This window comes from Dromaius novaehollandiae, chromosome 3, assembly GCF_036370855.1.
Source record: "Dromaius novaehollandiae isolate bDroNov1 chromosome 3, bDroNov1.hap1, whole genome shotgun sequence".
Classification (NCBI taxonomy): Eukaryota; Metazoa; Chordata; class Aves; order Casuariiformes; family Dromaiidae; genus Dromaius; species Dromaius novaehollandiae.
The window spans coordinates 32206766-32225829 of record NC_088100.1 but is presented as its reverse complement, the minus strand read 5'-3'; the positions used below and the strand labels follow the sequence as shown (position 1 = coordinate 32225829).

Genomic DNA, 19064 nt, shown 5'->3' with positions numbered 1-19064 from the left:
TTTTTGGTTATAAAATGAATGCCTTTGTTAGGCTTTGCTGGTTTATAAAATATGATCATAATATCTAACATAGTCCTGAAATTTTTCTGTGTTAGGTATCACTGCTGTTCTTTTAAATACAAACATTTAAAAAAGGTCCTCTGTTTTAAATTTTGGAAGCATTTTGGTGGAGTGGCTGAGTTATTTAGATGAATTTTGAAGTGTCTGGTTTAATAAAAACCCCCATTTTGGCTAGCCTTTTACTAGTCGTATTCAACCTTCTTATGTATTCCATTACAGCATCAAAGGAAAGATGCTTTCTTTAACATCATGAATCATCCCATGGAACACAGTGAAAATCTGTTCATCAAGAGGTGCTACTTATAATCTTAAAACAATTTTCATCCCAGGAATTAGGCAATGGGGCCTGGAATTATTCTTCTTTGTAAAGGATCGTGTGTTTCCAAAATATCCTCTCATTTAGGATTTCCTTTCACCTAGAGCGGGGTGTATGTTTAGTTTCATTTTTGAAATCACATACTACGCTTTATCCTAACTCATGAAAATGATGTGTGATCTCTGATTAAGAAATACAGTGAATGTTATCATATGCATAGCTTGCAAATATTTTAATTGATGAATTACATAAAACAAATCTTACCTGTTGTGCATCTTCCCACTTCTCTTTGTTTTCTTCATCTAAGAGATTACTAATGATTTGAAAGAAGTTCTGAAAAGCCAATTAAATAAAAGACAAAGTAAAACAGCAACATAAACAGCCATAACTTTATGCAAACATTAAGAAAGATTTCCTTTTTCTATTTGAGATACACTTCTGTAGCCTATTCTGTCAGCAGAAGACTTAAAAGATAATAAAATAGTATATTAGACTAATAAAAGATCACATATGTTTTATGGTTAATTGTTCACTGCTGGCCATATAATCAGGTTCTGTACTAATTTGGATAAAATAAGAATCATATTGAACTTGTTCAACTTCTAAATGTGACAGTGTTCTATTTTTAATTTACTCATTACAGAAACTAGACTAGAATAAGTCTTGAAAATAAACAAAATATATTAAAAAAACAATTAGCTCAGGGTCACCATTTTTTGTTCAAATCATGAAAATCATCTTTAATGACACAAATAGTGGAGACAATGGTATTTCATTGATAAGTGGCTCTCTGAAACCAGGTGTAGTTTACTTTTAAAAAGTTCCATTTGCCTCTGTCCTTTTAGCAATTTCAGCAGAAAAGGAATAATTTCTTTCTGTTTCTTTGACCTTAAATTATTGCTTTCTATGTCTCCTTGTCCCATTCATTTAACTATTATTAAGCAAATCACATGAATGGCAGCCAGGGCATTTAAAAGTTAACTTTTAAGTTAAAAGACAAACCACACATTTTAAAATCTTCCTAGTGTTTGTGGGGAATTTTCCTTTCTAATTTTGTCTGCTCTCTCCCCCAGTTTTTATTTCCAACCTCTTTAAGAACTAAGGGTTTGTGCAGAGTCTGTTCTTCTCAGCTCTATATCACTTTCCTTGTGGAATGTCAGTTTTTTCAACAGCCTGCCAATTATCATTTTCCTGTTCCTTCATAAAAAAGAAACATGTAGCTTCCACTGACTACTAAGGTGCTCAAAAACCCTGAAAAGAGTTATAGTGGAATACCAATAGATGCCCTTCTTGGATCTCAGATTAACAGTCATATTAATTTTCCCCTCTTGCACTTAATTTTTAGCCAGTTTGTTAGGGTTAAATAAGGCATATATGAGGCTTAAATATCAAGCAATTTAAACAAATTATTTAATGATAGTACAAAGCATTCAAATGAATAGTAATTGAATGGAGAACAGAAATAAATTCTGCCCTTAGTGTACTATGTATATTGTGGTACTTGAAAATATATTAGTTTCAAAATTTGAGATATTGCAGACATTTTAAGTTTCTTGGAGAAAATGGATTTTAAGAATACTGTGTTACAAAAGTTTTCATAACCATATAAATGAAACTTTGTAGAATTCAAAATTGAATAAAACTTATGAAAATTATTTTACATAAAAACATTTTCACTGGTTTTAGCTAGTTCCTAAAGTTAACTGCTTGAACAGCAAAAGGCTCCATCTTTGCTTCATCTTTAGGAAGTTAATCATGCTAACCATAAGATTGAAACTGATAAAAACTACTTAGCAAAGCAAAGCTCTTATAGAGGTGACTGATGCTGGTGAGTTTGGGCAAAAAAACCCATATATTAATGAAGACACAATCCTTCTCTCACTGAAGTCAGTGGCAAAATATCCGCAAGCCTCAGTGGAGCAGAACTTCATGATAAGAAAGGAAATGGCTTCACAAGGTATCATGCAAATCATGAGTATATATAGGAAGAGAATGATGGGGATTAGAGGCAGGGAGAAAAGAAAAATATTCTTATGGTTTGATCCAATTTCCACTGATACAGAGGAGAATTTTCCATTTGTTCCAATAGGCTTGACGAAGACCTCAGCATTCACAGCAGGAAGTATCTCAGTGTCTATTCACATTCAGCAGTCTATCGCCAAGTTCAGAGAGAACAGAATATCATCATTTATGTATACACGATATATTATGTAAATTGATGTATTTAGTGTAACCTATGTCATTTCTCCCCTCTAGATGTCTTTTCTTTTCAATTTAAAAAAGAAGCAAAAGGATTCAAGGCTTATATGGGTATGCCTAAATGTCTGTGCATTTTATAAAGGTTAATTAAAGGCCACACAAATAAAAGCTCTTTTAAAAAATGCCTGTAGAGCTTCATCATCCAAAATTCCTTTCTTTAAAAGAAGGTATACACCTGATCAGCAGGATGCAAATGAAGTAGATAAAAATCTATTATTTAATTAACACTGTAAAGACAAAAATGTTTTGTTTAGGAAGAGGATTTTCCCTCAGCTAGAGCATGTTCTAGATACTCGAAAATGCCTTCTTTCCTTTTTATGTAAAAAGTTATTTCATTTGCAAACCGTATGCCACATGAGGTCATCAAAGTTGAATATTCACTAGCTTTTTTTCTTTCATATTACAAGTGATTTCAAGGAAGGTACTAGATTCTTGTATACTCGATAAATGCCTAACAGGATAGGCTTTATGTGAGTTGGTGGTACTTCTAAACACAAGACTTTATTTTATAGATATATGGATTTTTTGGATATTTATAGAGGATCTTCCTGCCTTTACATAAAACCTGTGGCAAATGCTACTCTGATCTGTTTCATATATGCCATTACTGGTGCAATTTTTATCTAGAAGAACAGCTGAATGAATTATAAGGGAAAAGACTGCCTGCAAGTTCTAAAATCAAAGGAAAGAGAGAAATTGTTATAATCAAAAATTTTAATTTTTACAGTTTTCTACACTATCACTACCCTATTGATGAGGGTAATCCCTGAAAGGCTTCATGTCACTGTAAGCCTCTGTCAGTTATGTAATAAGGTTATGGGTTTGTCCCAGCTTTCCTTTCACATTAACATTACTCACAGTAATTTGTTCCTCTGCCAAAACCTGAGATTTTCCCCCATGCTGGATGACTGCTTTAACCAGTAAGAAAGACTATGAGAAGGATGAACTGTTTTATAAAGAAAGTGCCAGGTACTATCACATTTTGTCTGGAACCATTTCTGTTAATTAGGTTCAGAGCATGTCCATTTATTCAAGCTGAAGACAAGAAGAGGAAAATGTACTACACACTGCTTATACACCGAGAATACATTTCACCTCTTTCAGGTATCCAGTAACAAAATAAGCATACTAAAAAGAATTAAGCTTAGTATTCATTAGAAAATATTTGTGAGTTTAACCAGATTGACAAATCATCCTTGCATAAATGCAGCTGCTACCAGGAAAAATGTACAGCTTTATTGATCCCCCGAGTAAAATAAACTGTAGTGGCCAAAGTGGTTTCCTGGCAGTGTAACTACATCTACTCTAGGACATTATGATTTTGGCAAAGAGTTCTAATAGGTGGAGTTGGCCTTAGGGGAATTTTGCCTGAGAAAGACACTTTTTAAAGCATGATAGCTCTGCACTTTTCCAGTGTAATACTACAGAGATGTAGTGTATGAAATTTTAGCTAATTTTAACTGGTTATGGTGCCAGTAGCAGCCTAGCAGCAGCACGGACCTCAGTGTGGGATAATTTGTCCTCCTAAGGAGCTGGTTCAAAGCTAGTTTTGCACTACGTTGTAGTGAATATGATTCTCCTGTAGAGACATTCTAAGCCTTACGTGCAAAAGTAGCTATGTCTGTGCAAAGTATAAAAACACTCAGGAGGTATAAATCTTGCGTGGAGGTGATAACATAGTTTTGCTAATATTGTTATGTGCTCATTAGACTTCATTTTCAGTTACATGACAGCATCAAAACAATGACTGATTAATACAAATATATTTGAAAAGGCTTATAAATAATACTAGACTCAAAGTACAAGCAAAAGATGGGAAATGACTGATTTAAGATATACATTGTACTTGGCAATAAACTATAAATGATGTATATGAACCCAATGACAAGAGTATCTTGCTTCTTAAGAAAAAATCACTTTTTTTAACTATTTCTGTTCCTGTTTGATGTCATTTTTGTGATAGCTGTGGATGCTGTGAGGCATGAAGATTTTTCAGTCAGCACTACAAGTGCTTTGTGATTTAATCAAAGAGACGATTAAGTGGCTTCACTGTTTACATTATGAATAGATATGAGATGCACTCCAAAAATGTGACGGGGGAACAGGGGTTAAAAAGTCTTTCACCTGCTTTGACTGTTCCCTTATTCACTACATTAATGCTATGAGAAATCATACTGCCCTTTACTAAAATGATTGACAGGTACGAAGGCTCAAGTTTGGAAACATTGTGGATGAGATCTGATGGTAATACTGCAGTTAACACTGGACCTCCTTGTAGAATCAAGCTCCTTCCTTTTGTAGCAGGGCTTACATGTTACTGAACTGGCCGCTGCAGAAAAGGCTGCTATAGGCAGAGCCAAATATTGAAATCTTTTATTTTTGCCCAGACTTTTCTGAGGTTAATACCAGTTACAGTCAGGAATGGACAATCTTGTTTTCTTCATTTAATTTCCTTCTTTTCAATCTTTCTTTTCTGCAATACAATGGCTGCAGTTCTCTGTTCCAGTCCAAATTCTTTGACCCTCTCTACAGGCATAAAGCTGTCATAAATCCTTTCATACAGCTAGAGAAGAATTCCTCCCCAAGAGAAATAATGAATAGCCTTAAGTCACCTCCACTTTTGGGCTTCAGCATAGGGAGTGTGTGTGGGAGGTGGCAGTTGGGAGAAATAGCACTAGGCAATCCTGTTAATCCCTGACTGACAGCAATGGTCCCTGTGGCTATAAACCGCTTTAACTTTGGGAGAAACCTTGTTTCCTGTTGGTCACTGGATCAGGAGATTTTACAACTCACTTGCTATCCTGTCTTGAAAATCACTTAGAGGGTAGCTGAAGAAGACCAGTTCTGGGAAAAGCCCCCAAAGGTTGTTTAAATTAATATGTTTACTTAAAATTTTAATTATCTTCCAGGGAATGGCTTTCCCATACAAGTGCACAGTTGCCATCTGATAGTCTCAGTATACCTATATGGTGTATTTTGAAGTAATTCCCATATTAAGGGAAAGACCTTGCTTCTAGAGTAGTTTTCATATCATCATCTGCTATTTCTGCTATTGTACTGCAGGTTTCAATCACTGATGCAGAATCCCTTTCATGTTGTTTAACTGTCTCATATATACTTATCATTCTTCCTGACACTGTACATGCAATGTGCACATACACACTAGAGGTAGCAAAAAAGGCTAAAATATGCAAAACCAAAAGCAGTCTTATTATAAATAACTTGGCACTAGACATGCCTATTTTAAAAGTGTTGTTCTGCCCTCTGTACCTGTCTGCCTAAACAAATGGCACTTTCTGTGAACCACATCAAGCAGTGGCACCTTAATTTGGGGTAATTAGCCTGAAATTTTCAAAATTCCTCCCACTTTTCTTGTCATTCTTTTTGTTATATAGAGTCTCTGAATCATATATTTTGCAGTATCCACAAACATTAGTATTGTAGATAAGCCAGAGTCTGCCGACAATACAGGGACTATCTTGAAGGATGGAAGATAAACAAATATACACAGATACACATACTTTTCCTTTCTGAGTTTTAACTTAACTGGAAGCCTGAAAAGGTAATGGTCTAGAAGAAATGATAGGAGCTTTTTTAATGGACTTTAAAAAATATAATTACCCATAATTAATAATCTACTTTTCTGACATCAAGTGAAATGATAAATTATGACTTTCAGGGATTTTAAGACTCATCTATGATTTTTTGAGGTACTTCAAAAAATCTAAATTATATTCTTTATCTAGTGTGGAAAATAGAATGAAGTTAGAATACCACACACACACCTTCCTCAAGAAGAAGAATCTTGGTATTTTTGTACAAATATACTTTCATTTTCACTGTTTCATCACTTCCTTTATCACAGACTAGAAAGTATGAAAATATGTAGTAGTGGAAATTAAAACTGAAATATAATCTCCAGAGTTTTATATCATTTACAAATGGTGAAAACCTGGTTTCACAGAAAATGACTGTAAAACTTAAACTGGTGTTACTGAGCAAAGATTTCATCTTTTATTGTCAAAAGTCAGTGACAGAAATATAGCTTATTATCTTCCCCTGTATGAAAAGCATGCTTCATTCTGATTTTCTATGCTTTCCTGAATACTATGCACTGGTTTTCAAGGTTTTACCTTGACTTTCAATTTGTTAAACTTTTTATTTTCGTTTTTAATTCAGAATCCTTATTTCTTTCATCATATGGTTTCCAATTTTTGCCATTTCTCATTTCTCCACCTGGTAGTGATTAATTAAACATTATTAAAATGATACTAATTAGTTTTTCCAAGTCAGTTTTGCCAGAATGCTATTAAGAACTTTGGAAATGGTTCTACATCACTAAGTGAACAGAACTTTTGGCACCATCATTAGTGGGAACAGAATCAAATTCTTTCTAATACATGTAAACTGGAAATGACCTGATCTGCTAAGCCCATGAACAGAATCACTTGTGCCAAGCCATTTCTCAAGGCTAATTCTATCAAAGATTTCCGTAATGTCTGTGAACTATAAAGAGATCACACTGGGCTGTCAGATAGTTGGCAGCATGAAAGATTTGTGGTAAATAATGCCATATTTTATAGTAAAACTTAATGTACAAACTGATTCTCATTTGGAAAATAAATAAATAAATAAATAAATAAATAAATACAGCCAAAATAATTTCTGAAATCAACTGTTCAAAAGCAATTTGGTAAAATGTGGCCATCTAACTTTCAGCTGACTAAAGATGAACCAAAGAAATATTATTTGGGAGTCTGTTTTCCTCTGTGCCTGAGAAAAATAATAGAAATGATAATATAGGAAGCTGTAGAAACCTTAACTCTGGAAAAACTATCTTTTCTGAGATACATGCACACACCTCCAGTGATTTGTATGCATATATTCCAAATTGCATTTATAATCTATGCATATATTTACACAAACACATACACACCATGCATTAATAACTTCATTATTAATTTATGAATAATCATTTAACTGCTTAATAAATAATATATGACTCTACCCTCTCTCCTAGTATTCTTTTTAAGTACATCTGCAGTCTTAGAAAAGGGTCTAAAATTCCTGGTTATAAACAAAACAAATATCCTGATCTAGGAGCCCTGTGAAATATTTATTTTAATGAACATTGCACAATGAGTTGTACAGAACATTATGTAGAAATAATTATGGTGTTTTTAGCTCTGACAGTGTTCTAACTGGCCTCTTGGACAAGAAAAGTTAATCTGATGTGTGAAATAGAAAAACTGTATCAAACGCACTTATCCATCACTCCTGTGCACTTTCAACGAGCTTTATTTATTTGAACTGAAGAATGACCTACAGAGCTAAACATCACGGATACGTTTTGTAATGAAGTAGAATAAAGAATACCACTGAACTGCTTAATGCAAAAAAATACCAACATACTCCTCTCAATCAAACCAAACCTTGACATGAAAAGATACTGGAATAAACTTTATAAAGAATTTTACATTTTTCATGGGCAGTGATGTTTGGGGTACTCATTTCATACCATGTAGCTGTCTTTTACTACTTTACAGTTGTACCTTAGACCTAAACATTATTGTATTGAAAACTGTTGTTGAGCGTATTTATCTTACCTCCTGGGGCACAGAGTATCTTGACATAAAATATATAAGTTGAATCATAACGCTTCTTACAAAGTTTCTCTTACCTGGACCCCATCAGATGCTGGGATATAACTTGCTCTTTTAAACGTGTCTGTAACATTTCTGAGAATTTCCACAGAAATCAAAAGGTCCCCTGCATAAAAGTTCTTCCTCTGAGTTAAATCCAATAGTGTCTTGGTCACCTGGGACATTCCATCACCAGCCAATGTCCTCTGTCCCTTGGCAAGGTGCTCTTTAATCTGTATCAGAAGAACAAAATGAATATCAGAACCTACTTTACCAAAAAAAGTAGGTATATTAAATTGTAAACACAATCAGAACTATTAAATATCATCTATTATAAAAAGTTATCCTGTTAATGAGAATGACAAAATAAAATAATAGTAGACTATGATGACAGAATTATTATGTTTATTATAAAGTCATACAATTTTATGCTGAAAGATGCCAAGAGATCATGTATTCTGAAGCTGCTACACTTCACACATTTACTTCTGTTTGGACTCCAATAACTTCTCAAAATCTGTTTTCTGAAAGAAATGAACTTGTCTGGACTGTGAATTTCATCTGCTGCGTTATTTAGTAAGGAACTAGTCTTCCCTAGAGGAACAGCTGAAGTACTACTACTATCACGCATGAAACAACTGTTGTAAGAGCTCTGACAGGGGTAAATGCTAAGACAGCCCTTGCTATACTCCAGTTTAACATGGAGAAATAAGTCTTTCACCTCTGCCAGCCCAGGTTGGCTAGTCAATACAAGAGTGAAGAATTGGATAGGATATGATTCAGGTCTTCTCTTTTGTAGTAGTAACAAGACAAAGGTGCTAACTTGAAACAATCCTGTTTTTTTTTCAGGAAATGAAAATATCAGAATTCTGAACTGCTCCTGTGTATCCATACAGAGGCTTCTCTTGGATGTAGTTCTTCCAGCAGACCCGTGCACGGCTAGTGATAAACGTAATCCAAAATTCACACGCTGGTCGAAGAATCATCCTGGTAAGAAGCTGAATTTGTGGATCTGAATAATTCTTAAAGTTGACACAGCACCTGAGGAAGTTGCATAGTGCATCACAAAGACAAATGTCACAAAGCCAGCCAAGGCTGAAAAAGAATGCATGGTTTAAACAACTGAGGCAGACAGCAGCATTTCACTGGAAAAACTGCAGATCAAAGTCTTGCTTGCACTTCCTTATTCCCAAGAAAGTAGTGGTTCGTAACGTGATGTATACGGTCTCAGGTCCTGAGCTTAGGCAAATGAATTTTCTTCCTTTCTCGTACTTTTTATCAGCTGTTGTTTTCCTACAAGGTTACATTTAAAGCTTCCTTTTAAAATGGATAAAAACTGCAGAAAAGGATTCCTGCAAGCAAATTTCATGCCTAATTACTTATTTCAATTTTCTGAAAACTGAGGGAGGTATTCTCCTGAAATATTTGTCAACGCTCGCACATTTTAAAGATGGCAGAAGCCAACTTGTTATTGCTTTTGGATCATGCATAGCACACAGATGTCTTAATCTCAGCTGCTTTTGCAGTGCAAATAATAAAAATAACAATAACCTTCACTGTTTTCTAAGCCCTTCAGCAAGCAAAGCTGTGTAAGGCTCTCTTTTCAGTGCACATTTTTACACATCTCTAGCAGCAGAAATGGGAGCTGTAGTATTAGCATTTCCAGCAAGACATTTTAATCGCTTTTGGACACAGTGGTAAAAAAGGTCTAGCAAGCATCTTGCCCACAGTGCCACAAGACTAAATTATTATGTCTACTTCAGCAGTAGCTTGGACTGTGCTGCAAGTGATTTAAATTAGCTCAGAATTATTGGCTTTTAAAATTACAGCTCAATTTGGAACTGTTTTTTTTTTAAAAAGAACATATCCAGAAAGCACAACTACGCTCATTTGGGTCACACCACTGTGTACATCCTTGTAAGCACCTTTTCCTCATTCTCTCTAGCTCCAATCCAGAAGTTCCATTCTGTGCTCTTTAGCTACCTCTCAACGATTGTCCTTCCTTGAATGTGACTAGCAGGATACCCTTAACAGTAGCATAAACAAACAGAAGGTTACAATATATTAAGATAAGTAAAGTGGATGAATATCAGAGTCAGTTAGTTGAAGAGTGAGACTATACCCAGCCAAGCTACTGGCAGGGCTGAGTAAGAATGTGCAGCCTCCTTATTACCAGCTTATTATACAATTTATTTTCTTGTTATGAGACAGCCTACAACTCCTAGATACAACTTCACAGGCCATTCACTCAGTTAATGTAAATTGCTGAGGCACTAATAATGCCAGTGAAGATGTCCAAATTACTATCGGTTGGAGATCCAGAATCCTAGATTACTGGCATAGCTACTAAAAGTGTCTTTCAGCATAAAAATACATAATATTCCTATCAGCAGTAGGGAGAATGTCACCATACTGCTTATTTTCTATGCTGTGGTCATCGCGATATTGCATACTGTCCAAGAAAGTTATTTTGTTCACCCCTGTAGGTCCTTGTACCTCCCTGTGAAGGTCATTTTTTAGTGGTCTTACAGGCAGGCTCATTAAAAATAAAGTTTATGAGCCGAGAGATAGTGAAATGAAGCAGCTGTTAAAGTGATACTCAATTGTCAGTCCACCCTCTAGCTGCCTGCACTATAGAGCTACATACTTGAAAAATTACTGATGTTTAACTGGACTTTGACTCAGGGTCCAACTGCCTTTGTCCCCTGATTTATCAGCAAGTATGACACAGAATAAAAATGCCTCCTTACAAAGTCAGATCTAGGCTTCGGGCACTACAGCACAAATTTATTTATGGTACTGTAATTACCACAAACCTAGACAGCTAGACACCGTTTGAAAGGACAGCAAACAATGAACCTTCAAGAAACCTATAAAAGATTCAAAAGAATGATTTATTTAAAGAGTTACTATGTCACCTTTTTTCGGTATTTTATTTAATTTAATGTTGGATTCATGGCTTGATATTATTAATGATATTATTTATACATTTTTACGGTAGGGGGTTGTGTAAGAACCCAAATTAGGAAGTCCTTAAATAGAAGTGAAGGAAAATATTTTGAAACAAGAACATAACCTGGAATTGCTCATGATCTGTAAAACCACTTTGCTTTGTAGCTCCACAACCCAACATTAATATTTTATAAAACATTTATCTTAAGGCTCTCAACACAGAACAGGAATATTCACATCACCTACAGTAGTCACCTGAATTATGCAATTGTATTAGAAGCTTTAAAGCTATTTAGAATCTAAGTCTCTCTAGAGGACAATTCAGAGCACCTGAAATCTTATCTTGAGTGTTCTGAATCACGTTACCTCACCTCTGTGGTTTTAATCTGGAGGCTGGATTGGTGATACCCCATCAATTAATGTAAAGGAATGAATTAAATGTATTTTAATAATTACCAGCACTGAGGCTCAGAAAGGTTTTAGTTGAAATTCTTAAGTCTGTGTGCTAAAAGTTAGGAACATAAATAAAAAGGCCAGAACATATATTTTTGGCTGCTATAGTATTACCATAGGTGTAATCATGGGCTGAGCTGATCTCATGCAGGATGCTAATGTTTAAACTAGCATGTGATGTCATTGTGAGGAAACTTTACCTTTGAGATTTGAGGAAAATGCTATTACAGTGTGTTTTTTTCTGATCATAAGTGGACAATCCTTTAGGTGTTTTAGGAATACAGAATCTAAAAGTTTCATTTACTTTCCCGTACTATCATTCAGTATTTACAATTCTGCTAGTTTATTTTAAAACTGTTTCAAGGTTCAAGAACATGATTTCACCTATCTTTTAAATGAAAGAAGTAAAGTTGAGTGGAAAGGCACAGGTATGGATCTGAATATTTATAATCTAATTTCATATAAAGGTCTTTTCCCCCTTCTACGCATACAACATTTTACGAAGGAGATTGCTAAAGCAATACAAAATGATTTTCCACTTAGTTATCAGTGAAATTAGTCATCTCAATCTAGATCATGATAATAGATTTTAATAAATAAAAGGTTACTGCAAGTAGGAAGGAAATAATATATTCCCTGTGTCTATAATGGAAAAGGAAAAAAAGTAGCAGGTTTCAATTATGTCAAGGAAGACAAAAGTTAGATATTAAGGAAAACTTTTTAACTGTAAAAAGAATGAAGCACGACAGTTTACCTGAAGAGACTATGGAGTCTTCCATATTGGAGGCCTTTAAAAACAGTCAGGAAAAACTCAGAAGTAACTCAAATACTGTTGATTCTGTCATGAGGGAAGAAGTTTGGGCTGACTGACCTCATGAGTTTCCCTTCAGTTATATAATGCTGTAATAGCTCCATGCAAATAATCCAAAACCCAAACTAAAACCTCATACAATTTACAATTTACTCCAAGCATAAATTTTGAAGGTTAAGGAATGACTTGGAAACTGAACTTTTACCTTACTGCATTTACCTGCTATCATGGTATACAATTTGCTACACCAAGTTTGTGCAGACAGTGTGCCTTATTCTTCCTCTTAGTGCTCAGCTCACATCACTGCAACCTTGCTTTATATGGGACTTATTCCTGATTGGCACTGATGAAAAGATGAGGATTGTTTCTCTGTATGCAAACAGTTGTCTCACTCTTATATATCTGTAACTTTTCTTAGGCAAAATATTCATCAAAACAATGGTTTATTCTTTGAGAAAAGGAGCCAGCATTAATCACACAGAATTGTGTGCTGTTCTAGACATTCTCAGACAAACAATCTCTGCACAGAAGCCAGAAAAATTGTGTGTGCTGTTCTATAAGTGATGAAGTATATTGCAAAATCTTTGAAGAAAATCATCTAACAGCTAAGGGAGTCTTATATATTTTTAGAAGAAGAATGTGAACAGCCCAGAGGGATGCTTAGTTCTTTCACCAGCCTCTCTGTCCCTCTTTCACAAGGAAACTCCCATTATTTCACTCCAGAGATTTTTTTTGCTGCTTTAATCTATTCCATAAATATTCGTTTTTCATCATCATCATCATCATCATTATTGTCACTCATTGCCTGAGAACAAAGTCTAGAACATGACAGAATTCTGTGATTAACTCTGGCTCCTTTTCTCAAAAGAATAAAACACTCTTTTGATGAATATATTGTCTAAGAAAACTTACAGGTATATGAGAGTGAGATAACTGTATGTATATAGAGAAATAATCCTCATCTTTTCTTCATGTGAATCAGCCCTTGAGATATAATCCCTAAACATGCGTAACTGCATCCCCCACAGACCAAACATGGCTATAGGCACAAAACTAAAAAAAAGTGACTTCATGAAAAGTCTGTAATCATGCATTCCTGACAGAGAAAGTCATTGTAAAGTCTCAGTATTTTAATTATTACATGGATACAGCAAAATTTCTGAATAGGAAGGTCATAAGACTGCTCTCCAGTAAAGCAACAGATGGCTTTAGGGACATGAAATGAACAGTTATTAAGGGATTACTTCTGTTTTGAGTTTAGATTTTTCTTTCTAATATTTACCACTGTGTTTGTTGACCAGGATTTATATTATTATTTTATTAAGCATTGCTATTAATTGTTTCAATTATCTGCAATTAAATCCTGCTCACGTTGGTATGCTATGTGAAGGATCTTGTTGTTGTTATTGTTTCTTTTTTCAACCAGAGGGCATGTCTTTAAAATTTGCGTTATCTATACATAATGAAACCTGACAAGAGCAAGAGTTGAGAGGGAAAGAGAATGACGAGTCTGAGAGGCTTGTTTTTATTTCATGACAAGTATAGCATTGCTGGAGGTAAAGTCCCTTGGTTCTCCATACTGACTGAATGGCTAAGGCTGGGGTCATAAAAGGACATACTAAAAATGATTTGTCTTTCTTTTTTCTATAGCACATGACCATCCTGGTGAGTATCCATCCCTAAAACATAAATCTCTGATTAACTGAGACAATTTATATGTTTATTTGATTTTATGTTTCTATATGGTCATTCAAATCATGCTCACTTCTGTTTGCAGGACAAGAATGGTTCTCTCAAGGAATTAGTATTACTTATTGGGGAGCCCTGAATTCTGTATGGGATCATTTCATTAATTTATATGGAAGAGAATAATCATCTGTACCTCACATACTTAACAAATTTGAGATTAAATATGGTGGGGAATGCAGCAAATGAAGCAGTGGACCAAAAAAGCAGGGGGATGACAGTAGTGAGCATAACGTGCTATGATCACTGCTTTGCAGCTAGCTGCCTACCCATATTTCTGTATCCATTCTTCCAGTTGTATTAGAATTAAGGTTCCTGCAGTTCTGTTAGGCTTTAAGGAAAAATTAGATTAATGCTTTCTTTATTGAGTTCCTAAATAGCTTTCATCTCTTGTTTTCCCTCTGGCCCTACTCTAGTGGAGTTCACCTGTTGGCTGCAGTGTTGGTGGGCTTGGAATATCAATGTGATCAGGGAGCACTCAGCTGCTTACTGCTGCAGCAAATCTCAGTGTAACACAGCAGCAGCGGAAACCACCGGAGAACATTTCACTTCACACACACATTATTTTTTGCTAAATCAGACATGAAAGGATGATTGAGTCTGCTGAGATGATAGTGGGGACTTTTCTTCGAATTTTTCAAGAGAGATCGTTTGGTTGTTAGAGCAGATGTTCAAATGCAGAAAGGAAGAAGAGCAACTTATTCCAACTGAGTGGAATTGTGTTTTGCTTATGCAGGATAGAAGTGAAATATTTTCTTCCACTGTAAAATATCTCTAGGTTTGAAGTGCGTGGGTATGTCGGGGAGATCAAGCACTGAAATTTCATGAAAAGGGAAAGTATCACAGTACCTTTAAACACATTTGCACTTTCCTGATCCTAAGCTGCTCATTTCTTGTACCTATCAGAACACAGGCAGTTATGGAAAGAGCAATGATTCACTTAGGATGGGATGGATGATTTCCAGTCTACACATTTCATGTAAGTGGCTGAAGTATTGGGTTACAGATTTCCCCTCTTTGGCAAAGTGCATATTCATTTACAGAAAGTGAAGAGGATCTATTAGGAGACTGAGAAAGGCACACTAACTTTATAACATGGTGTTGAAAACACTTTAAAAAATTGAGGTTTCAGTCCATGCAGTGAGTTTGGCAGGGCAGGGCAGGCAGAGCTTTCTCACAACCAAATAAGTGACTACACCATCAAGCAACTAACAATACTGAAGTTACTAGTCTTTTTCAAGTTTTGATTTTCTCCCATGTAGAATGGGAAAATATTAGTGAGTCAGAGGAAATCTGTTGCCTGCACAATCTGTTCATCAATTGTTTTGTGAGAAGGGAAAATAGACAAAAATTCTTAGTGCTTACTGCTGGAAAGAATGATAATTTACTGATTTCCCCTACCTCTCAAAGGCTGGGAAGATAAGAGGAAGAGCTGGCATATACCAATATAAGGATAGACTGAGGCAGAAGAAAAATGTTATTAAGGCCTATACATTCAAAGCTCCATATAACTAAGCCTGGCTGCTTCTCTCTGCAGCTATGTAAACAGAAACAAAGCAGTGAAATAGCAAAAAGAAGCAGTAAATTTTTTGGGAGGATGCCTTTCATTCCCATGAGTAGAGCAGTCATTCCACTGAGGAGTACATGGACAGGCTGATAAGCTACCCTTGTAATAAAATTTGGAAAAACAAAATCATCTCTAATGAGCTGCAGCTGAGCAAATCATTATTCACCTCAGAGTTCCTTTTATCAAATTATATTTTAGCCAAGCATTTACAAAATGGTGAATAATGCTGCTGTGGAAAAAGTGGAAACAAAATTATAGTATGAACTAGAAGGAGCAGAAATGCATTTTTATGGCTATATTACCAGTTTGATATGCAAAGATTGACCTGCGTAAGTTCCCATACGCCTTCATGAATGTTAGTATCTTGAAACCAGTGTGATATTTCATATGCAGATTTCTTGTCCCTAACTCTCAGAAGAGGTTTTAGGTTTTCTAACTTCCTCTCTCTGATAGAAAAATGGCTGGATTTGCACAGATGCATGTTTGATTTAGGTGTTAAATCACTCAAGTTGACATAAATTAGTACCTCATATTTATCCAAGCAACTAAATGTAAAATTTCATCATCTAGGTTTGAAAATTGTGCTACATAGGTTTAGAAAATGAGCTGTATTAACAGATTTTCTGTTGGTTTTGGAGATGACCTTCAGAAACACAGTGTCTTGATGACAGACTTTGCTCTTCCTCATTATTAATTGGCGTAATACAAATCCTTTACAAACTAGAATGTCCAAAAGCCAACGCTTTAGGTGCAACGGCTATTCCAGTGTGTAGTGGGGCAGCGATATATTACCAATATTGTTTAAGTTGACCCCTCACAAAATTGCCTTCTTTTCAGATACAGTAAATCCTGTCACCTAGAATGCATAAGTAACAAAGTGGAAAACAGAAATAGCCCAATCTATTCCAGTATTTTCCATTTAAACAAAATCCGTTTCTAATAATGCTTGGTAGGGTCTTATTCCAACAAGTTTAAATAGTCTCTGCTCTTTTATGCAATTTTCTTTTTTAAAGGCAATCTATTTGCTCTGCAGAAGGGTTTCTAAAAACCTAAAGGTAAATGACTTGGATCCAAAATGAATTCACTTAAACTGTCCTTCTAGGAATAAAATTACTGAGTCTTTGGTAGCAAACTAGTTCCCCATGACATTTAACAACCTCTTGATTTCTGGACTTCAAAATACCAGATTCTAAGTTGGAGTCAGTACTCCTTTTGGAAACCAGTAATTTTCTAAGAGCAATAGACAAAGAGATGTCGATTCTACTCCATTTATTAATGGTTTCCATTACAGCTGGTCAGATGGGCTCCAGACATGCATTTCATAAAGATCCCAGAAACTAACTCGTTGCTCCTTCACACCAAAATATTGTAATCTAATTTCCTTGTTCCACATAAGTCCCCTTTCATGTTTTTTTTTTGTTTATTTTTAGTAGATGAAATCTTTAGCTATTACTCTCAGAAGTTGTTCATACAAAGGATCAGGTAGGCTCTTCCTAACGCTACGCTCTTGCTTCTTGATCTTCTCTTTCGTAGTCCACAAAGCTTTGACAGACTTCAAGAGAGAGAATGGAAATGAAAGTAACTCTTATTTGAGGAATTTCAGTGACTCTTGTTTCTATGATACCATCTGAGTAAGAATCTGGGCTACTAATTACCAATTCTGTTCTTTGTCCTGCAGGCACTCACACCCAGTCATGGTATGAATAGATTAAATTATAGTTTAATAGTTGAAATTAATAAGAAATTATTCTCAAGAAAGATTTTAGCCTGTTTGTCTAAATGAGGTAGAAAAAAAATCAAAGCATCAAAGTAGGGCACAGAATATCTGGTTAGCTCCAACCCTCCTGAGGTGTGCTGGTCCAATTCAGTTGGAGCAAAACACCCAGAATTCAGTTAGTTTCATGCCTGATTATTTTATAGACTACAATGGCGGGGGTGGGGGGAGTTTGAAACTTGCAAGAAGATGAGAATTGAGAAGAAGAAAGGAAAAGAAAGACCTGGAGAATGCATTCTCCATTGCATTAAGTATTTCAGGGAAGACTAAATGTCTTTCTATGAGAGATGCTCTAGTTCAACAGGAGGTCATGCAGAAGATCAGGCTAAGTAATCATGATTGTCCCTTTCCAGACTTAACATTTACAAAAAGACCAAAGCAGAAATTAGATATTGCCTTATATACTAAACAAGGGTTGCAGCAAGAACAATGATTCACTTACTAATATACACTTGATACCCTGAAAAAGAAATATGTGAGACAGACTAGATTTTGAATTTGGTCTGTCACAAACCATCAATTACACAGCCCAATTTAGTAGATTCTGGCAGTCAAAGTGTACATATGTGGTATGCCTTTTGCTTTAACTTCTTTGTGCCACAAGAGGATGGAATGCCTACTGATTCAGGCTGGAATCTCTCATGGTGATGCTAAACCTGACCTGACAATATATTAAGTCAGTGGAGTTATACAACATTTGATCTGCTTATAGAATTTCAGATATGCAGAATAACACTTCAGAATATTTTGAATATATATTTCTTTTATACCTCAGCACATAGCTCAGAAAATACCAGTCCAAATTAACAAGAGTAGTCCTAGTTAACAATTTTAGGTAAAATAATTAGGCAGCCCAATTTGTGTTTCCAGATCAAAGGACGGTAATAAAGAATGAGTAGAATACTTCACAGCATTATACAGTCTAAGACTGGGTCAGTAGATCATCTAATCTGCTTTTCTATATATGGTAGTCCATTAAGATACAAACAGATATTCTTTATAGACCTTAAAACATTTTAGTTATATCAAAGCATTTTAGTCTTCAGAAAATTAAACTCTATGTCAAAGGCAGAAAAAAGCCAGAGAGTAGGATATAACAAAGTTCACAACTTCTGCTATGGCAGGAATTGATTTGGTAGGATGCATAAATGGTCCCCCCCAAATCCAAACCACACCTATGCCTCGGAGAAGGGCAAAACCTCAGAATTCTGAGAAAATGAACTGGAATTAGGTAAAGCAGGGAAATTCCTCCCTATCAACTGAAATATGGTGTTCGATATGTGACTGAGAACTATCCACAAAGAACAGAAGAAAGGATCTTGTCTGCCACTAGATCTAATCCATCCTAACCACAATACAACAAGTAATTGAAAACCTTTCTTTTCTGTAAGGTTCTATTTCCCAACAGTACATTTAATAAATTGTGCATCAATGGGCAAAATATTCCTTCTTAGTCCCACAGATGACTAACAGTCCTGAAACAT

The 19064-nt window shown here is 35.3% G+C and overlaps 1 protein-coding gene across 1 annotated transcript in view; it reads right to left on the bottom strand.

Annotated features, from left to right (window-relative positions):
- ADGRB3 (adhesion G protein-coupled receptor B3) overlaps positions 1–19064 on the bottom strand; it is a 454386-nt gene that overhangs the window by 227392 nt on the left and 207930 nt on the right. The window contains exons 10-11 of the mRNA XM_026095915.2: positions 8316–8510; positions 641–709 (exon numbers count right to left, since the gene is read on the bottom strand). Of these exons, the coding sequence (XP_025951700.1) occupies positions 641–709; positions 8316–8510 (264 nt within the window). The remainder of the gene's footprint in view (positions 1–640; positions 710–8315; positions 8511–19064) is intronic.